The 18,249-nt window shown below is 27.3% G+C and overlaps 3 protein-coding genes across 3 annotated transcripts in view; 1 reads left to right on the top strand and 2 right to left on the bottom strand.

The window, feature by feature from the left end:
• Positions 1-3,148: 3,148 nt before the first annotated feature.
• Positions 3,149-4,598, top strand: NitFhit (ntrilase and fragile histidine triad fusion protein NitFhit). The gene is made up of 5 exons (XM_011497247.1): positions 3,149-3,318; positions 3,390-3,545; positions 3,618-3,821; positions 3,881-4,093; positions 4,437-4,598. Exons 1-5 carry the CDS (start codon positions 3,208-3,210, stop codon positions 4,596-4,598), a joined length of 846 nt encoding a protein of 281 aa, XP_011495549.1. The 5' UTR covers positions 3,149-3,207.
• A 134-nt stretch (positions 4,599-4,732) lies between these two features.
• EMC3 (ER membrane protein complex subunit 3) lies at positions 4,733-5,973 on the bottom strand. Its single transcript, XM_011496915.1, has 3 exons — positions 5,679-5,973; positions 5,199-5,455; positions 4,733-5,118 (listed from the first exon to the last, which is right to left on the bottom strand). The coding sequence occupies exons 1-3, from the start codon at positions 5,825-5,827 to the stop codon at positions 4,742-4,744; spliced, it is 783 nt and encodes a 260-aa protein (XP_011495217.1). The 5' UTR covers positions 5,828-5,973; the 3' UTR covers positions 4,733-4,741.
• A 494-nt stretch (positions 5,974-6,467) lies between these two features.
• The window catches only part of PIG-S (phosphatidylinositol glycan anchor biosynthesis class S), a 37,136-nt gene continuing 25,354 nt past the window's right edge, over positions 6,468-18,249 (bottom strand). Inside the window, exons 2-9 of the mRNA XM_011496913.1 lie at positions 15,797-16,036; positions 12,201-12,404; positions 11,244-11,462; positions 9,984-10,172; positions 9,344-9,482; positions 8,672-8,813; positions 7,402-7,748; positions 6,468-6,567 (exon numbers count right to left, since the gene is read on the bottom strand). Coding sequence (XP_011495215.1) covers positions 6,468-6,567; positions 7,402-7,748; positions 8,672-8,813; positions 9,344-9,482; positions 9,984-10,172; positions 11,244-11,462; positions 12,201-12,404; positions 15,797-16,036 — 1,580 coding nt within the window. The remainder of the gene's footprint in view (positions 6,568-7,401; positions 7,749-8,671; positions 8,814-9,343; positions 9,483-9,983; positions 10,173-11,243; positions 11,463-12,200; positions 12,405-15,796; positions 16,037-18,249) is intronic.

Here is an 18,249-nt window from a genome sequence, read left to right as displayed (position 1 = left end):
TAAAAAATACTGTAGTCTATTTGTATGGAAGTATAGTAATTTATTTGTATGGAACTCAATTTTGCTCTAAAACACTTGTATCGAACAATTCCATGTACTGTACAATGATGACAATGACACTGTCATTAATGATCATGTTCTTGTCAAAGCAAAATAAAATGAATCTGTAAATACATAAAAGAAATCAAGTGTAAAGTTATTTTAGTACGTTATAACCATTAAAAGACGTAAGACAAAGTCACATTCGGCGTTCATTACCATGAATATACAATAATCGCTATATTTCATATCGATGGAAAAAAAAAAAAATTGAAAGTCGTCGACTTTCCAAACCCTTTAGGCCCCATTTTTTCTTAACAACACTAGATTGTTTGATGGAGAGAGAATAATAAATTGAAGATGCGACAAGGCGCGTATGAATAATAAATATACCCAAGTACTAAAAGTAATATGAAGTATGGAAATATTTATATCATAAGCATACCTGAGAAAAAAGAAAATTGGATATCAACTATCAAAAATTTTACTTCATTAGTACTCGATTTGTTTAGTTACTTAATCCTTTACATTAGATGTAATCAATGAGTCACTTGGATTGCTCGTAGCGTACAAGTGACACACACATTTATCCTAATTAATTTTCATAAAAAAAGAAATTGAAAACCATTTGGCATGTCAGGGTGTCATGACGTTGATTTTAAAAAATATTCAATTGGTAATACAATTATTTATTAATTATGGATATAAAGTATTACTTTCATTTATATGATATTTTATTTTTTAATAAAATTTAATTATTTATAGACGTTGATTTATGGAACATGACTATTGCTTATTTTTGGTGGTAAGAGACTATTATTATATTTATTATTTTTAAACTTTTTACTATACAACTCACGTTTTACCATTATAGACACTTTATTTTTCAATTTGACTGCAGCTCAATTTAATACATAATTTATATTTAAAAGCTACAGATGCTATTATTAAAAGCAAATATCTTTATTATTTGATAAATATTTCATATATTATGTACAAAATTGTTTATTTTAATGGTATAATAGTGTAACGTACTGTATACTTGAGGGAGAAAACTAATTATCGTTTGCAAATAATTTTATTTTTGAAATTATATCTTCGTATTATCAATTTAATTTTTATTAAACATTTCAGAAAATTAATCTTGTTTTGTTATAACACAATAACACCTTACGAAAATGGACTTAAAAATACTGTTAATGGTTGTGTGATCAAAGTTGATGATAACTATGGTATATTCGACAAAGATCTACTAAGATATATGAATGAAGGAATGGGCACTTTGCTTTTAGATTTTATTTCCGAATCGGAATTGAGAGAAGCATTCTGAAATTCAAATATAACGCAAGAACAGTAGAAGGTTCATATTGATATTACTTTTTTATTTTGATTTTATTTACATAATATGTTACTGTTTAATTATTTATTGTTAGGTCGGGTAGAGGAATCATGGGATAAGATTTTGGAATATTATTTATGATAATGTTAAATTAAGACAGTATATCTAAAATGATATTTTTTTGTCCAAAATTCAGATAAAACTGTGTAATTCCATTTGTATTTATAAAGTAAAATATTCGTAAATCCTCACATTTGGCAACTTCGACAGCCACCAATACTCATATTTGGTGCTAATCCTCTAGATCCAGATGGTCTGAGAGTAGCTATTCTGCCACCATTTGGTCTACTCGCTCTAAAATAATAATAATTTTTACATTCGTGTTATTAAATAAGTGTAAAAATATATAGTATTCGTGCTTATATTTCTTTTCTCTATACCTTTCTCTATACCTTGCAGCATTTGGATTGATTAACGTATGTATGCTAAAATAAAAAGCGTTAAACTCAATTATTTGTTAAATTTAAGAATTACATTATAATTTAAATTTTGATGCTACTCCATTTGTATTATTAAATTACTAAAGTACGAATTGGAAATTTCATAAAATTTTAATGTTTTTCAAGATTATCGAGCAACTTTAATACCATATAATAATGCAATTCTTGTTATAATTATAGGAAAGATAAAAATGGCATTTGAATATTGATTTTATTTTGTTACTTAGTTATATTAAACAAAATATTCATTTGTTCGTATATTTGGAAATTGATGATAATATAATTGCACGATTGAAATGACAAATAAAATTTTTATTTATATTTTGTTTAGAATGACGTTTGACGTTTGACGTTTGAATACTACAATAAGAAAAATGTGATTAAATAACGGAATCGGGGACTCTTCTAAATGGAAAATTTCGAAATAAATGGTCTTTTTAAATTAGATTAGATTGTATTGTACGCCATTTTGTATATTTTTAGTAAACGTATACTGCAATAGATAATTTTTACATTACGACGTTAGCTAGAATTGAATTAGTCACTCATTGTTGCTTTAATCAAAACAATAAACGCTTTATGAAAATTATAAAAATACTTACAAGTAGTAAATAGCATCGAAAACTGCACCAACAACCTTTTGTATATTAGTGGTTACTTTTACCAAACTAGATTCAGAATTAGCCATTTTTAGATATTTTAGGATTTTAACTCAAAGTATGATATGTACGTTATAAAATAGAAATGCTTTAATCACTTGACAGCCTTTGTGATAACTGTTTATAAACAATACTACTCCTCCGAATAAATGACATGAACTATTCGATACACTCGACCCGAATAGTAAATTAACAGCTGATAGATGGCAGTTGGTACCGTAATCGTGGAACTTTGGTTTTTTTTTTTTATTTTGATTGGTAGTGATAGCATAATGCATATAGAATTTAAAAATGTTTTATCGTTTATTATGGGTAAAATTATTGTATTTACAGAGAAAATATAAATTTTAATAATAATCATTAGACAATATAATTATTGTAAAAAATTATTTGCAGTTGAATGCTTATAATAATTGTATATTATTTATCGTGATTGAGTCATAGTTTAGGTTATTGTAAACATTTTTCTTGAAAATGCAATCAAAGGTATTTGTTTGACATTGTAATATGTTTCAAGTAGGATTAAAAAACGTCTTTGTGAAACTATATGAAAACTTAACGTAATTATCGCATTTTTAATTTTATTAATGACTGTCATGAATAAAATTTTAATTGTTTTTATTTTTTATTTTTTATTAGACCCAATATATTAAAATTAAACGTAAGTACAATGGTGAATCCACTTGTTGCCGTATGTCAAATGACTTCAACATCTAATAAGGATAAGAACTTCGAAATTGTTTGTAACTTAGTAGCGGAGGCTAAGAAACGAAATGCCTCTGTATGAACATTTTTTTGTATAATTTAACTTTTTGAACTTGTTATTTACAAATTCTATACTTAACTTTGTAGGTTGCTTTTTTCCCCGAAGCATGTGATTATTTGGCCGATAGTACAGCTAATGCTGTATCAATGTCGGAACCATTGAATGGTTGTACAATTCAGCGTTATAAAGAATTGGCTATGAGAGAAAATATTTGGCTTTCGTTTGGTGGAATTCACGAAACTGTGAGTATTAAATTATTAATGAACCAAAGATAAGGAATAAAAATTAATTAATACCATTCAATCGTTATCCAGGTGGCAGATAAGAAAAAAATTAATAATTCTCATATTATGGTAAATAACGAGGGAAAATTAGTAGCGGTATACAGGAAGATACATTTATTTGATATGGATAATAAAAAAATAGGTGTTAGGTTGGTAGAATCCGACTATGTTGAAAAAGGTTCTGAAATTATTGCCCCAGTATCGACACCAGTTGGAAAAATAGGCTTAAGCATTGTATGGCTTCTAATAACTCTATTATTATAGTAATTGTTTGTAATCAAAAAATTTTTCAGTGTTACGATCTGCGATTCCCTGAATTATCCTTTTGCCTTCGAAATATGGGAGCACAAATATTAACATATCCTGCAGCTTTTACGTATCAAACAGGTGCTGCACATTGGGAAGTTTTATTGAGAGCGAGGGCAATCGAAACACAATGCTATGTTATTGCAGCTGCACAAGTAGGAGCGCATAATAAAAAGAGAGTTAGTTGGGGTCATGCTATGGTAAATGCTATGGTCATTTTTTGCATTAAATTTTTTCATTCATTATTTTCACTTATTAATTATCCTTACAAACATAAATAAGTAAAAATGCTTTGTTTAATTTTTTAATTTAATCAATTAATGATCAAATATTTATAATTGAAGCATCTTAGGAAAATTAATGTTAGAAAAGTTTTAACAAATCTTTGTACGATCATTTAAATGAAGTTATAAAATATTGCTCAAAAAAATCATATTTGAAAATTAAAGAAATTAATTTTTGTTCTTCTTTTGCTAAAACTCTACCTCTATTATTATTAAAAAAAAAATTTCAAGTATCATTTAAGTTAAATTATTTTTATAGATAATTGATCCATGGGGCACGATAGTTGCTCAATGTACAGATAAGCAAGGTATTGCCGTAGCTGAAATAGACTTAGATCTAGTCGATCAAATAAGAAAGAACATGCCAAATGAAGAACATAGACGAACGGATTTATATCCAAAAATGATATCCCACAGTTAATGAATATTTTATTGTATGTATGCATATATATATATATATATATATATATATATATACATGTAAGCGTGAATTATTTAAATTTATTTAATAATGTAAGAAGTTATTAAGTAACGATTAATAAATAAAAAACTTAATGAAAAGATTCACAAGCCTGATTTACTTTGGTAATACATATTTTCAATACTATCAGACGTATTTCTCAAACCTAGTAAATCATCGTCCACTCCATTCAATGCCCAGTTATGTTCGCAAATTTCCAAAGCTTCCCATTCTGACTTAAAAGCTGCTTTAGGATTAGGTGGCATCGACATCGCTGCACCAGAAACCTGATCTTGAAGATGTCTGGATGTATCGGCGGCATTATTCTCACCCAAAACTAAAGTATAAATTGATCTTAAACCAAATACATTAAGAAAGTACCACGAAGCTGACGATACCCATGCAGCATCAAGAGTTACAAGTTCTATGCCTCGTTGTAACATTGGTTTAAAACGAAGTGTTAAGGGAAATGGTACTTTAGCTATAAATTAAATGAGTTACATAAATATTCACAATTACATTATTAAATCTTCTGAGAAATTTCTTTTAAAAACTTATTACTAGTAACAAATCCAGAGAACATCCAATTTATCCATCCACCGATAAGTACCATAGGCAAAACATTTGTAACGTTTCCTTTTAACATGTCAGTCATCATGGCAGGATCGGTTACAGGATTTTGTGAAACGGGCGCTCGTCTCTGCGTTTTAAAATATCCAGTTTCTTCATTATTGAAAAAGTGTCTTCTCGAGAGAAATGCAGTTTTTGGAATGTATTGTCCGTTTTCTCTTAGCAACCTCGAGCGTATCATCACTTGACTAACGTTTCAGTATAAGTTAATTAAAACAGAGAAAATTATATAAACGTTTCATTATTGTCATATTACTCTACAGAACATAAAAACTAACAAATTATAAGATAAAGTAATAGGAATAGAAAAGGTATGTCTAGCGATAACAAAAACTTTATAAAATCTATGTGCACGGTAAAGAGTAATTGAATTCCTTGGATAAAATTAATAAGTGGACAGAAAATTCTTACCTATCTTGCACTTGGTGAAGTTCAACTTTCTTCTGAGAGGAAAGTAAAATTGATACATAATGTCTTATAATTCCGACTAGAAAGGTTATAACAACAATTGGTAAGAAAACCCAACCACGAATATTCGGATCAAGCAATAATTCAGCCATATCGACGGTAGTGGAAATAAATTAGAAATAGTTAAAGGAGAAAAATATTTTTATAACAATTTACTTCATTACTTTGGAAATATTATTATGAAATGAGAAAACGACGAACATATGATAGAGAATACTTGCGTCACAGCGCAATAATGAATAAATGAACCCTAAAGAGGAGACGAGAGAGAGAGAGAGAGAGAGAGAGAGAGAGAGAGAGAGAGAGAGAGAGACAAGAGAGAAGCGACGTGCGCAAGACCAAAGACAACGAGTATGGTTGTTGTTAATATATCAAGGGAAACTTCAAATTGAATATCTTGTAGGAGATTAAAATTAAATTATATGTCTTGAGACATTTTTACTTTTTATTTTCTTTCTCTCTCTCTCTCTCTCTCTCTTTCTTTTTTAATTAACCTTGTTTAAGAATTAATGTTTACATTTTTACATTATCCGAGAATAAGTAAATGGAATAATAACTTTGCTAAATAATGTAGTTTCGTTGTAGTCGAACGGTATTACTATACGTTCGTTTGTATTTTCATATGAAAATTATGAGACCAAGGCGAGGACAATAATGACAATCAATAGAAATATATACATACAAATTTTTTATTTTTACATATTTTTACATATTTATACATATTTGTTAAATTTAAACTTGATCCGAACAAAATAAATAATTTTTTATATTCTTCAATGAAAACAGAACTGGTATCATTATTGGTAAGAATAGCGGAATGTATACAGCATATCTGTAATTTGAAAAAAAGAAATTACAGTTTAATAAATAACATTCATATCAATGACAAAATGGCAATAAGCATTTACTGTGTTATATATAATTCATATTAATAATTAATCGCTTGTATTTTTAAGCTGGAGTATCGTGAACAACGCGTTTTAGAATATTCTTATTAAAAAAAATTGCAATAACGGAGTAGTATTGTTTTTAAATGGCTAACGAATATTTTACGTTTGCGAATAGTCGATGAAAATAATTAACGAATAATTAACCTTAAAATTCATAAAAATTTTGGCTTTTATATATTCTATAGTACATAACACATTTAATTTATATTATTTTTCTGATTATTTGTAATAAACGATACTTGGTAAATTACTTTTAATAGCAAAGCCTTTTTATAATTGCCTTATAAAACATGTTCTGAATTCCAACTCTTTAACGTTTGACATACATACCGTCTTCCATTTAACTCTATAATTATATTGAAAAAATTTTCAATAAATAAAAATCAAGGTCTTTTTTTCTTTTTTTTTTTTGTTTTTTGTTTTTTTTTGTTTTTAATGATTGTTAGCTGCACTTTAGAATTTTATAACGAATTCTTGCTTTCAAAATTCCATTTAGAACGCCTTTTGAGGCGCGCTTTTGAATTTTAATACCAACTGGCCGACGTTATCGCAATTTCCAAGCATCAAAGTGACCAAATCGTCAATAATAAAAAAATGCAATAATTGACGGGAAAATGCAGCTAGCTAACCGACAATATCTACCATCGATCATCGCTCTATTTATTTCTAACAAATACATTCGGCCATAAAAATGCAGCGATCGTGCAACAACTTACTTCTGATCGTCGGGGAAGTACAGAAGTGCTAGAAGCGAAGGATCGGTGAAGGCGGCCTCGGACATAACGAAGGCCTCCTTACTTGCAAGAAAGCCACCTTTGAGGTCGCCCTCGTTGAGCAGCTTTGCCGACAGCTCAATCAGCTCCAGGGCTCGCATTATTCTGCCACCTACCGTCTCCGTAATGACGATGTTGCTGATCTCGCGCAGAAGACGGGCTAACGATTGTAAAGTGAGCTTGGCCGAAGTCAGCTGCTCTACCGAACGCATTCGAAGAAGGTCGTCCACTTCCCAGTCGCGCGGTTTCAGCCCCGACAATTCGGCCATCGACGTCCGAGATATCTCCTCCTGCCCAACAATTTACGCATTCTTCTTAATCTTAGTTGTCTCTTTCCTTCATACATGATCACTTTAATTAATAACTCTAGTCTTAATACTGACGGCCAAAAGAAATAAGGGAGATCGGATGTTTAAAGAGCGCTTGAGAAGATAAATGAAATGTGAATGTGAAATGTTCCCTCGAAACCCGCTACATTTCTAATTCTACATTTGAACGAAAGTTTTATAAATATTCACATTAGTATTGAAATTAACAAAGATTTAGGATCTGTGTAAGATCTGTTATTTTTTTTTTTCACTTGGACAGCTCGATCGGCTTAAATGATTTACATTTTCGAATTCAGCTTCGACCGATTTCATAAATATTTTCACTTTCAAACAGTCGATAAACATCTTTTCAGCATTTTCTCTTTTTGAAATTCTCACCAACATATGCAACTTTATCATTTTTCTTATTAAAATGAATTATATCATGTGGAAAACATTCCAAATAATTTTTTTTTCTTTTTTTTTTTTCGTTTCTGTAGAGCAATTATAATAAACTATTATCATTTTATTTCGTCATTTAATAAATAATAAAAATTAGCATATTTTGGATTGAACATTCTATATACTATCATTATGATCTTTATAACTATTGACTTAATAATTATTAAATAAATAATAAAAGCAATTTATAATTACGCGCTTATTATAATAATACCGTCCGTTTCTTCAGACATTAAGTATATAAACAAAGAATATCTATATTATGAAAAGCTTTTAGTACTTAATGAAATTGTTAATTTGAAATTTTTGGTTTATTTTTAAAATTTTTATTTGCTCAATTTAATTTGATGATCATAATTTTTCGAATCGCTATTAAATCAAATCAATTTAATTATTATATTATGCAGCATCAAAGCAAACACAAGTGACAAAAATATTCTTACCTTATCTGGAATACCCAATAACAGTCTTAAATGCGTTAAAAATACTTTAGTCGTAATATTAACCGGTGGCTTAAAAATTTTATTTGCTTTGGCTTGTTTGCAAAATTCTGCAGATGGATTGATTAATACTATGCCACCCCATCTACAACAAAAATTGCCAATTACGAATGATATTGCGAACTATGTAGGAAGTGTAACGCGGAAAATTAATTGCATTAAAAGAATATTCTAATGTAAAAAATAAAAAAAAACAAACAAAAAACAAAAAATAAAAAACAAAAAACAAAAAAACAAAAACAAAAACAAAAAATTCTGGTTTTGATAAAACGAGTAATTTTTTTTTTCTTTTAAAGCAAATAATTTTTATAAAAGTCATTATTGTCGCAATATGACACAATAATTATTATTTAAAATTATGCATTTCGGATCTACATTATTATAGAAATGTCATTAAATATTATTTTACATATTTTTTAATATTAATATTGGAAATTAGTAATATGATGTATTATTACAACACGTATTTAAAGACAGATTTTTCTTAATTATAACAACACTTATTGAACATTGAGGTAAAAGTAATTTTATAATTCGTCAAGCGAGAAAACAAATTTATCAATGAATTGTTTAAATGACATTTTCATAATATCGCATGTTAAAAAAATCTCTCACCTTGGGGAATGAAAAGGCTCGAGGTCGAGTTTCTCATTTACCCGGCGACCATTCCGGGAGAAAATGTGCAGGGGCGCACTTTTACAAGGAACCATATAGGCGACTAGATTTATTGTCGGATACAGGCTAACTTGAGATGCTATAATTAAATAAAACACATTTGTAAATGAAAATTAATGCCATAATTATCTACACTTATCGTAGAGATGTTTTAAATGTTGCAAGACGATGATTCAAATAAATTAGTTATCGATTGACGACGAATTAATCTCTATATAAAAATCAATTTTGAAATAACATCATATTCAGATAAAAATTTTTGTATACTATAATTAAAAATTAAAGCATTTTTGTTTAAAAACATTTTTGTTAACCAAATTCTATGCTTAGCATTGTATATATATATGTTGAATAATTATCGAAATAAGGATATTTCTAATCGATTCATTTATAGTTAAGTTTCATTTATAATTGTTCGTTAAAAATGAGCACGAGTAAAGTTTTTGTAAAAAAAAAAAAAAAAAAAAAAAAAAAAAAAAAAAAAAAAATTACAAGGATTAATTATTTTAATAATTATTAATAATTTTCATAAATAATCATTTAGTGATCTTATAAAAAATAATGAAAAACTTTAGTATACCGAGTTTCTTTTCCAATGGAGTAATAACTTGTGGTAAAATATCCTCGGATAAGGCAAAGTACCGTCCGAATTTATTATTAGCTGGCACTTCCTTCGGTTTCACACCTAATGGTAGGAAATAGAGCCATTGGGATTTGATTGAGAAATCAGCGATTATCGATAGCTCCTCCAGAAACGGATCGATGTAGTCTTAAAATATTATTCCAATTAATTAGTAATTTTATAACTTGATGATTTTACGTCATATATATTATTGTTGGACAATTGAGAATTTAATGAAAATAAATTAAGTATCTATTTCTGTATTATTCGTCCAAGTTCAATTACCTTCCAATTACTTTCAATTCAGGAATATAATTAGAGCGCGGGAAGAAAAATTTAACATATTCTGTTTACGGACCAAACCAATGCAATAAAATTATTTCAACAATGTATTATTGAATGATGCAAAAGAAAATATAATAACTCATATTAAATACTAATGGTGTATTAAAAAAAAAAAAAAAAAAAAAAAAAAAAACAATAACATAAAGTGAGATCTAAAAGTCAAGAAAGTATAGTAAAAAAGGAAAAAGCAAACAAGTATTATCTGGATAAAATTTCATATTTACGAATAGAAAAATGATAAAAAAAAAAAGAAGAAAAAAACTAACACGACCAATTATGAATACATAATATAATAAATAAATAATTTAATAAATATAGTACAATTTTATAAATTAAGTATAATTAAAAGAATTTTTTTGTCTTGTTTATTGGATTGGTTTTGGTTTTTCAATCATGTTAATAATGAAGTAAGCTTTTATTCAGATTATGAAAAAATAATTGAAATGTACCGAGTCGGTGGATCAATTGATATAGAAATAATAATAATGTCTACTTGTTTATGAGTGATATCTATGCATATTAAAAAAACTGTTTTTTTTTTTTTTTTTTAACAATGATTGTGTGTAAAAAGTTTATTTTTTCCAGTCAGTTTTTCGAATGCTATGCTTTTTTGAACAATAGTTTTGAAAATTTATTAAACGAAATAGCAATTAATAGGGACTTATCGATAGATCGGCGCCAAAGTCAACAGTGAATGTGCCAGACAGAGCCATTATGAGTGTAAAAAATTAGAATTAACAATAATTAATGTATCAAGTGGCAGTTGCCACGGCAGGTGGCACGTGGCACGATTAATAATTAGCATATAAACATCTGTGAGCATCTATCTAGTTACGTGGTCCAACTTTTTGCGAGCGATTAATTTAAACGTACCTTGGGCGATGTGGGAGAAGTTCCTGTCCACTTGGAGGAGCTCCGGCTCCGGATTGACGACCGTTAACAATACGTCATAATTGGAACTAACGGGAAAGCGTCGCCTGTTAACGACGTCGAGGCTGTACTCTGTCGGCTCTGTGAGTGCATTCTTAGTCAGTGTAAGTGCTGCATCACGATAAATCCATTGACACAGCACTTGAGCGATCTTCGCACTGTCTACGCGAGCCGGAGAGAGAGAGAGAGAGAGAGAGAGAGGAGAGAAAGAAAAAAATTGAAATATGAAACAATGTTGGGGATGGAGATAATTGCGCAAGCGTCATAATCATAATCGGACGCTTGGTTCGCTGACTTTTTAACCCCTTTATTTTGTCTTGGGAGACGCCGCTGTTATTAGTGCGCTCGGTGCATATGCGCGCTGGCATTTAGTATTTCTCAAATGTTCTAGTCGCCTCGTTATTAATATACTTCTTGTTTATTATATTGTCTACGACTGTTGAAGCTTAGCGATTGAGAAAATCCGATCTGTGATATCGATGTATTCATAATTCACGTGTACACAAATCTCCCGCCCACTTTATTAAAATCAGCTTGAATAAAAAATTTAACGTTCCCTCCAATAAGCGATCCTTTTTATATTTTAAATTATTTTCCAAATTATTTATTATTATTTAATTGTAATTTTGTTGCATGATTAGTATAAACAATGTATTTTTTATTCAGCCGTCTTAAGATAGTTAAGATCGTACGAGATAGCAATGAAAAGCTTAACCATTAATATTTTTTAAAACAATTTTACGAAATATTTGCGCTCCATAAATTTAACTTTAATTCAAACGCTAAAAGCTTCGAGATACGCATTACGCGCATATTCGGTAAAGATTTAATACATATCTACAATGTTTTGCCGCGTTGATTTCGCATGATGATTCAACGATTCAAAATAAAATAATTCACCGGTATTCTGGGCGAAGTAGATGGAGCGACCGGAGGTGACGTGTATGAGATTTTCGCCAAGCCCAGCAGGGGCCTCGAGGACGAGGATGTCACCGTGATTTAGTTGGAAACCTGCGGCGGCCTTGTTGAGGTCGTCCAGTGTCTTGGCTCTGGCAATCGACGTGTTCGTCGTTCCAAAGTGTGACAAGCTTATCCTGTAAATGTCTGTCCCGTTGGCCTTTAATTTCTAGATTCTCGCTCGAATATCAAGTGGCTGGGAATAATGTTAATGGTAAATTGAATCGTGCATTATTTATTTATATTTATTCTCGTAAAAATAGAAATCACAAGATTTATGTAGGCTTTTAAAGTTTGAAGGGCGAAGGAGAATTTCAAGCAAGGTGCCTGCAGGTGTGATTACAAATATCGAAATATAAATTTGTCGAAGATCAATTGAAATTATATTGTGTATGTTGAATTTATAGTAGTGGTGCTTGATTAAAAAAAAATGTAAGTATCGAAAGTATGATGCAAAGTGAATTGAAGTAAGGGAAATTTTGAACAAAGTAGCAGCAAATAGTAGAGTGTTCTTGATGGGCGAATAATAAGTTTTCTATTGGTTTATTAATAATTTTGAAACATCTACAATTCAATTGATGTTGAGATTTTCTTTTATACAATGAGCACTTTATAAAAATTTTCATGTACGAATATTATATACATATATTTACGATTAGAATTTAAATAAATATAATCACATCGATATGCTTATAAAAACTGTTTTATAAATTCATATTCATCGTAGGCAATTAAAAGTAAAAATACCATTATTTCGTACCAGAATTGACAAAAATATAATTTTTCGTATTCAATTAATGATACTTGTTAAAAGCTTATTAATTACTTGGCTAAACTTGGAAATCATTATGACGAATACGTATTTAACTAAAATAGTCATGACTAATCTAGCGATTTTTAATAGGAATTAAATATATATAATTAGTCGAAAGATATAAAAGATTAAAATTTTGTAAAAATCCAGATTTAAAGTAAAGTGTATTGTATATGTAAATATATATATATATATATATGAGATGCACGAATATTTATATAAATATTCGTAAAATTAACAACCCTATATTTTTAATACTATGTTTGTAAAAAAATTATAGATAAGTTCATTCAATGGAATCTAAATATTATTATGTAATTTTTACCAAGTCGCGTAATAATATTTATTAGTGACAATAAATAATACAGTATTATAATCAAGTTATATCCAATTAAAATAAACATAGTAAACAATTATTCCTCTTTAGTTAACATGTTTATATCATAAGGCATATTGTAGAAATAAATAAGAAATTATTTTTTGCGTGAGTACAATTTTATTTACGACTTTCCAATTTTATTTATATACGATTAAGTATATATACACAAATTTTATTTCAAATCATTCTAAAATAAATATTCTATACTTATATTTTTTTAGAAATAACCTAAAGGAAATGAATAGTTTAATTTACATTAATTATTACCTGTTTAGAATTATTCTATAATTTATAATAAGATCATTAAATCTTTTATTATTTTCTTCAAAAGTAAAATTAACAATCGTGACATTAAATCTGTTAATATACAGAATAATATTAAGAGAATAATATTTATGAGCAATATTAATTAAAATTAAAAATTTTTCAGATAGGAGATTTAAAAGACATAAACTTTACAAAGATGATAAATTGTCGCTGTATTTGAATATATTTATCAATTATAATCAATTACCTGGGCTTATCAAGCATTTGAAAATGCTTATTACGACAAGAAAATTAATATATATAGTTTTTATATATATTAATCCGATTAATTTATTGTACTCATATAAAATTTATACAAGTAGTTAGCAACAAATAATATATATTCATTGGTAATGTGTAGTATTTAATTTATATTGAATAGTATATTACACGAGTTTATAAAGTTTGCGATTATTGAATTGTATAGCAATTATTAGTTGTATTTACCGTTTTTTTTTTTTTTTTATTTGTTGTTGTATTTGAATTTAAAGTTTTTTTTATTTTATATTGCAAACATAACAATTAGATACACATGTATAAAATACAAAGTTATGCGATAAAAAGTAAAAAATATTCTACAATATCTGACAATAGCTTTCAAGGATTTTCAAATAAAAATAGAATAAATACGTCGACTTCTAGTCAGACTTGCTTTATTATGATTTTGTGTTAGATTCTCTTTTTACATTTTATCTTAAATTATTTTATTAGCCTTCGTAAAACTTCATGTTTCCGTGCTTTATTTCATGTTATATATTTCAGATTGAATTTTAAATTAGATTTAAAATAAACAAATTTTAATTATACTTATAATATGTATGATTAATGTATTCAAGAATTTAATTTTATAATCACCTACGAATACTAATAAATTGTAAAATAAATTACATTTTCTTGAATGTCCCGCTTACATTATTGGTTATATGCAAGAATAATTATAATAAAATATATTTATCCATTAATATTTTATATTGAGTTTTAAAATAAATAATTAAAATAATTTACATTATTCTTGGAAAGTTAAACGGCTATAATGAAGTTTGTAACCTTGCATAAAAGCAACGAATAAATATTATAAGTTTATAGGATAGGCTTATAAAAAATCCAATATCTCTTCATAATTATGTAGAGATTATTTAATATAAACACAATATTATATTTTACATGCAATATTGAAATATGTTAATATATTTATTTTAACATAAAAAATACAACAAATAAAAACTAAATCAAAACTGAATTTATTACATATATTTATATATATATATATATATATATATATATTAATCTAAAGATAAATCATTCTACTATAATCAATTTTATTAAATGCTTTTTATTAAGTTAAATATTTTTGCTGAAAAAAATCGATCAATCTTCATGACAGGAGATTAAGAAGGGCGATTTAGTGTAAGAAAAGGAGGCTATGGTTTATTATTACTTACATCCATAACTGATTAATATATTAATGAATTCAACTTACAATTATCATTTGACTTTTTACAAAAGTGTAATTATCACAAAAATAATTGAAAGTAAAAGTTTTTAAGATAAAGCTTTATTATCAAATTAATTAAAAAAAGATTTACTATCATGCATCTTTCATGAAAATGTCAATTATTGGAACATTGACTGTAATGCTCAATAGATGAGAATGTAATTACTATGCATTTTCAAGCAGAACTTATGCTTTGACTAATCGACACCAAATAACGAGGAAGTAAATATTTTGGGGATATGAATTACAGATTTGATAATAATGGCAATTGTTATAGTAAATATTTATACGGCTTTCCATTAAGAAAGCAAGATTTGATTATGTAGAAATCCGTTACTAAGAAAAAAAAAACAAGAACAGAAATCAATGCATGACAGTCAAGTGCTGGAGTATAAACTGTATCCAGACGTTATTTCCTTGTCAAGAAAACTGAATTTTTTTATCGTGACGTATCGAACTGAGACTCAGTTTGAAATTACACTGATTCCGCAGTTTCACGCTTCACCAAATGATCGCGAAGTCCATAAGACCAAAATTACTTTTACCTGCAAATCTGGCGTCCATTAAGCGTTGCATGAGCTCATCGGCGAGCTGTTGGCTATTCTTCGTATCGAGGCATCCGAGGAGGAATCGTACATGAATATGCAGCTCCAGGTCATCGAGCGCACGGATGCCGACATAGGGTATCGCGACTCTCGGCACCGCCGTTGTTTCCCACCAAAGAGGTAATCCTACCCCCAGAAGTAGTACAGCGAACGAAATGCTCGCATATATACGGCATTTCTCTGAAATTCACATCGTTTTTATTTATTAGTTGTTTTGCAGATTAGCCTGTATTATTACAAGCGGGCGCGCGCGCGCGCGCGTGTGTATGCGCGTGTGTTTGAAAATCCAGTATTTTATAAATAAAATATGAACCATGGGGAAATTAAATTAAGATAAACGATTATTTTATTATTTGCCATCTTATAAAGTTAATATTATTATTGTTATTACTATGTGTATATTTAAAAGTGATAGCGTTATCATATAAAATATGATTTATAATTTAAGGAGTGACTTATCGACCCTATCGATTTATTAAATACAATATATAGACATGTAATACGCCTTCATAAACTTTTTCAATATTACTTAGTAAGAAACTGGTAAGATTTCTAAGCATATTTTTAAAAGCAAATGTAACATAATTTCAACTTATAAAATTTATTATTAATTATTTATTATTTAAATATATAGGAATTTAAAACTCTATATATAATAATATTGGTTATAGCTTAATATCATTGTAATATTAAAAGCAAATTCTTGGCAGCATGATTTTATTTCTGATTGTATTATAATTTCAAATTAATAATATTAATTTTTGTAAATACCTCACTTATCCATTCCCGTATTACAAAGATTTATTGAATAATGTTGGCCGTTACTACAACAAATTCAATTTAATGCGGGACTATTTGTTCTTCGTGTAATTATGAATAGTATAATTGATATGTTTTTAAATAAGTAAATAAACTATTATCAAGTATTGTCAAAGAAAATTTAAAAATAATAAACACTAAAAATTAGCTTGTTATGAATAATTTAACAAGTCTAAAATATATATAAATAAAATATTTTTATTATAAATCTTACGAAAGAAATTATATTTTAGTTTTATAATTTTTGTTTGTTTGTAAGTCCTCAATTCTTTATGTGGAAGTATTATTGTTTTAAAAGTAAATATTTTAGAACTAAAAAAGAAGTATCCAATATTTTAGTTTTAACGTTTGGTTAAAATATTTTGTCCATTTAATTGTTGGCATCTCTTATTTAAAAATAATTATGTATATAGTGATATTTTTTAATATGCTAAATATTTATAAAATATGGATATAAAATATAAAATAATAAGGTAGAAGAAGCTCACTGAGCTTTTAATTAACAAACGATTAACAATACATTACGCATATTAACCATATACGCATTAGTTCTGTATTTTGGACTATTTTTCTAAGTAAAATATTTGCCAAATAACTTAGACATTATTGTATATATATTTATTAGTTTAATTTTCAACCTAAAATTAGCAGGCACATTAATCAAATTATCATAAAAGCAGCTTGATTAATAAGCAAAGTGCTTTTAAACACTTGAATGAAAAATCAAATGTGTTTTTAATCTAGATGATAAACAATCAGTGTATTATTACAAGTGTTTAACAATTTGTTTTCTTTCGTTAAATTATACAAAGCATCATTAATATTACATGAATATGTAACTTTGTAAGGATTTGAATAATAGTGATGTTGATTGATGTTTTAAAAGATTATAGTATTATATGAGTATTAGTGTTTTAATAATATGGTAATTCTTAATAATAAGGAAAAATAATTAATTAAATACTTTATGAAAGCGCCATTTAATTTATTCGAAATACAATTAGCTTAGTGAAATGTTATTTTTGAAGTTACAAAGAAATTTGCATTTTTATTTTGAAGAACAAAGTTGATAGTACAATTGTAAAGATGACATTGTAAGTGAGATAACAAATTCTAAGATTTTTTTAAAATTCTAACAATTTCATAAATTCTCATGGAAATGAATTCCTTGATAAAATAAATTTTTTATTGTTTATATTATATGTCACTCAAAGGAAAGCAATTTCATTTTATTTAATTGATTGAAAAATGAAATATGTGCCATTCTATGTTAAATCCTTCAACATAACGTTATTTTATTATAAAAAAGTTATAATATATTTTCAAGATGCTATTCGTAAAAACGTATTATAATAAATTGAAAATTTTTTAATTTTTATTGGGTTTGTATATTAAATTTGTTTATACATAATACGAAATTTTTACTTTATTCAATTTCGAAAGATTTTTCAAATCGAAAAATATTCTTTAATTATTAAAAAAACGTCCAATTATGATTGATCAAGCAATTTAAGTTAAAACTTACATTTAACAAAATTAATTAATAGCCAATTTATTTAATAAAAAGCTTTATT

Source organism: Ceratosolen solmsi, unplaced genomic scaffold (assembly GCF_000503995.2).
Source record: "Ceratosolen solmsi marchali unplaced genomic scaffold, CerSol_1.0 scaffold13, whole genome shotgun sequence".
In the NCBI taxonomy this organism is placed as follows: Eukaryota; Metazoa; Arthropoda; class Insecta; order Hymenoptera; family Agaonidae; genus Ceratosolen; species Ceratosolen solmsi.
The sequence above is the reverse complement of the archived record's forward strand: the minus strand, read 5'-3'. Positions and strand labels throughout refer to the sequence as shown.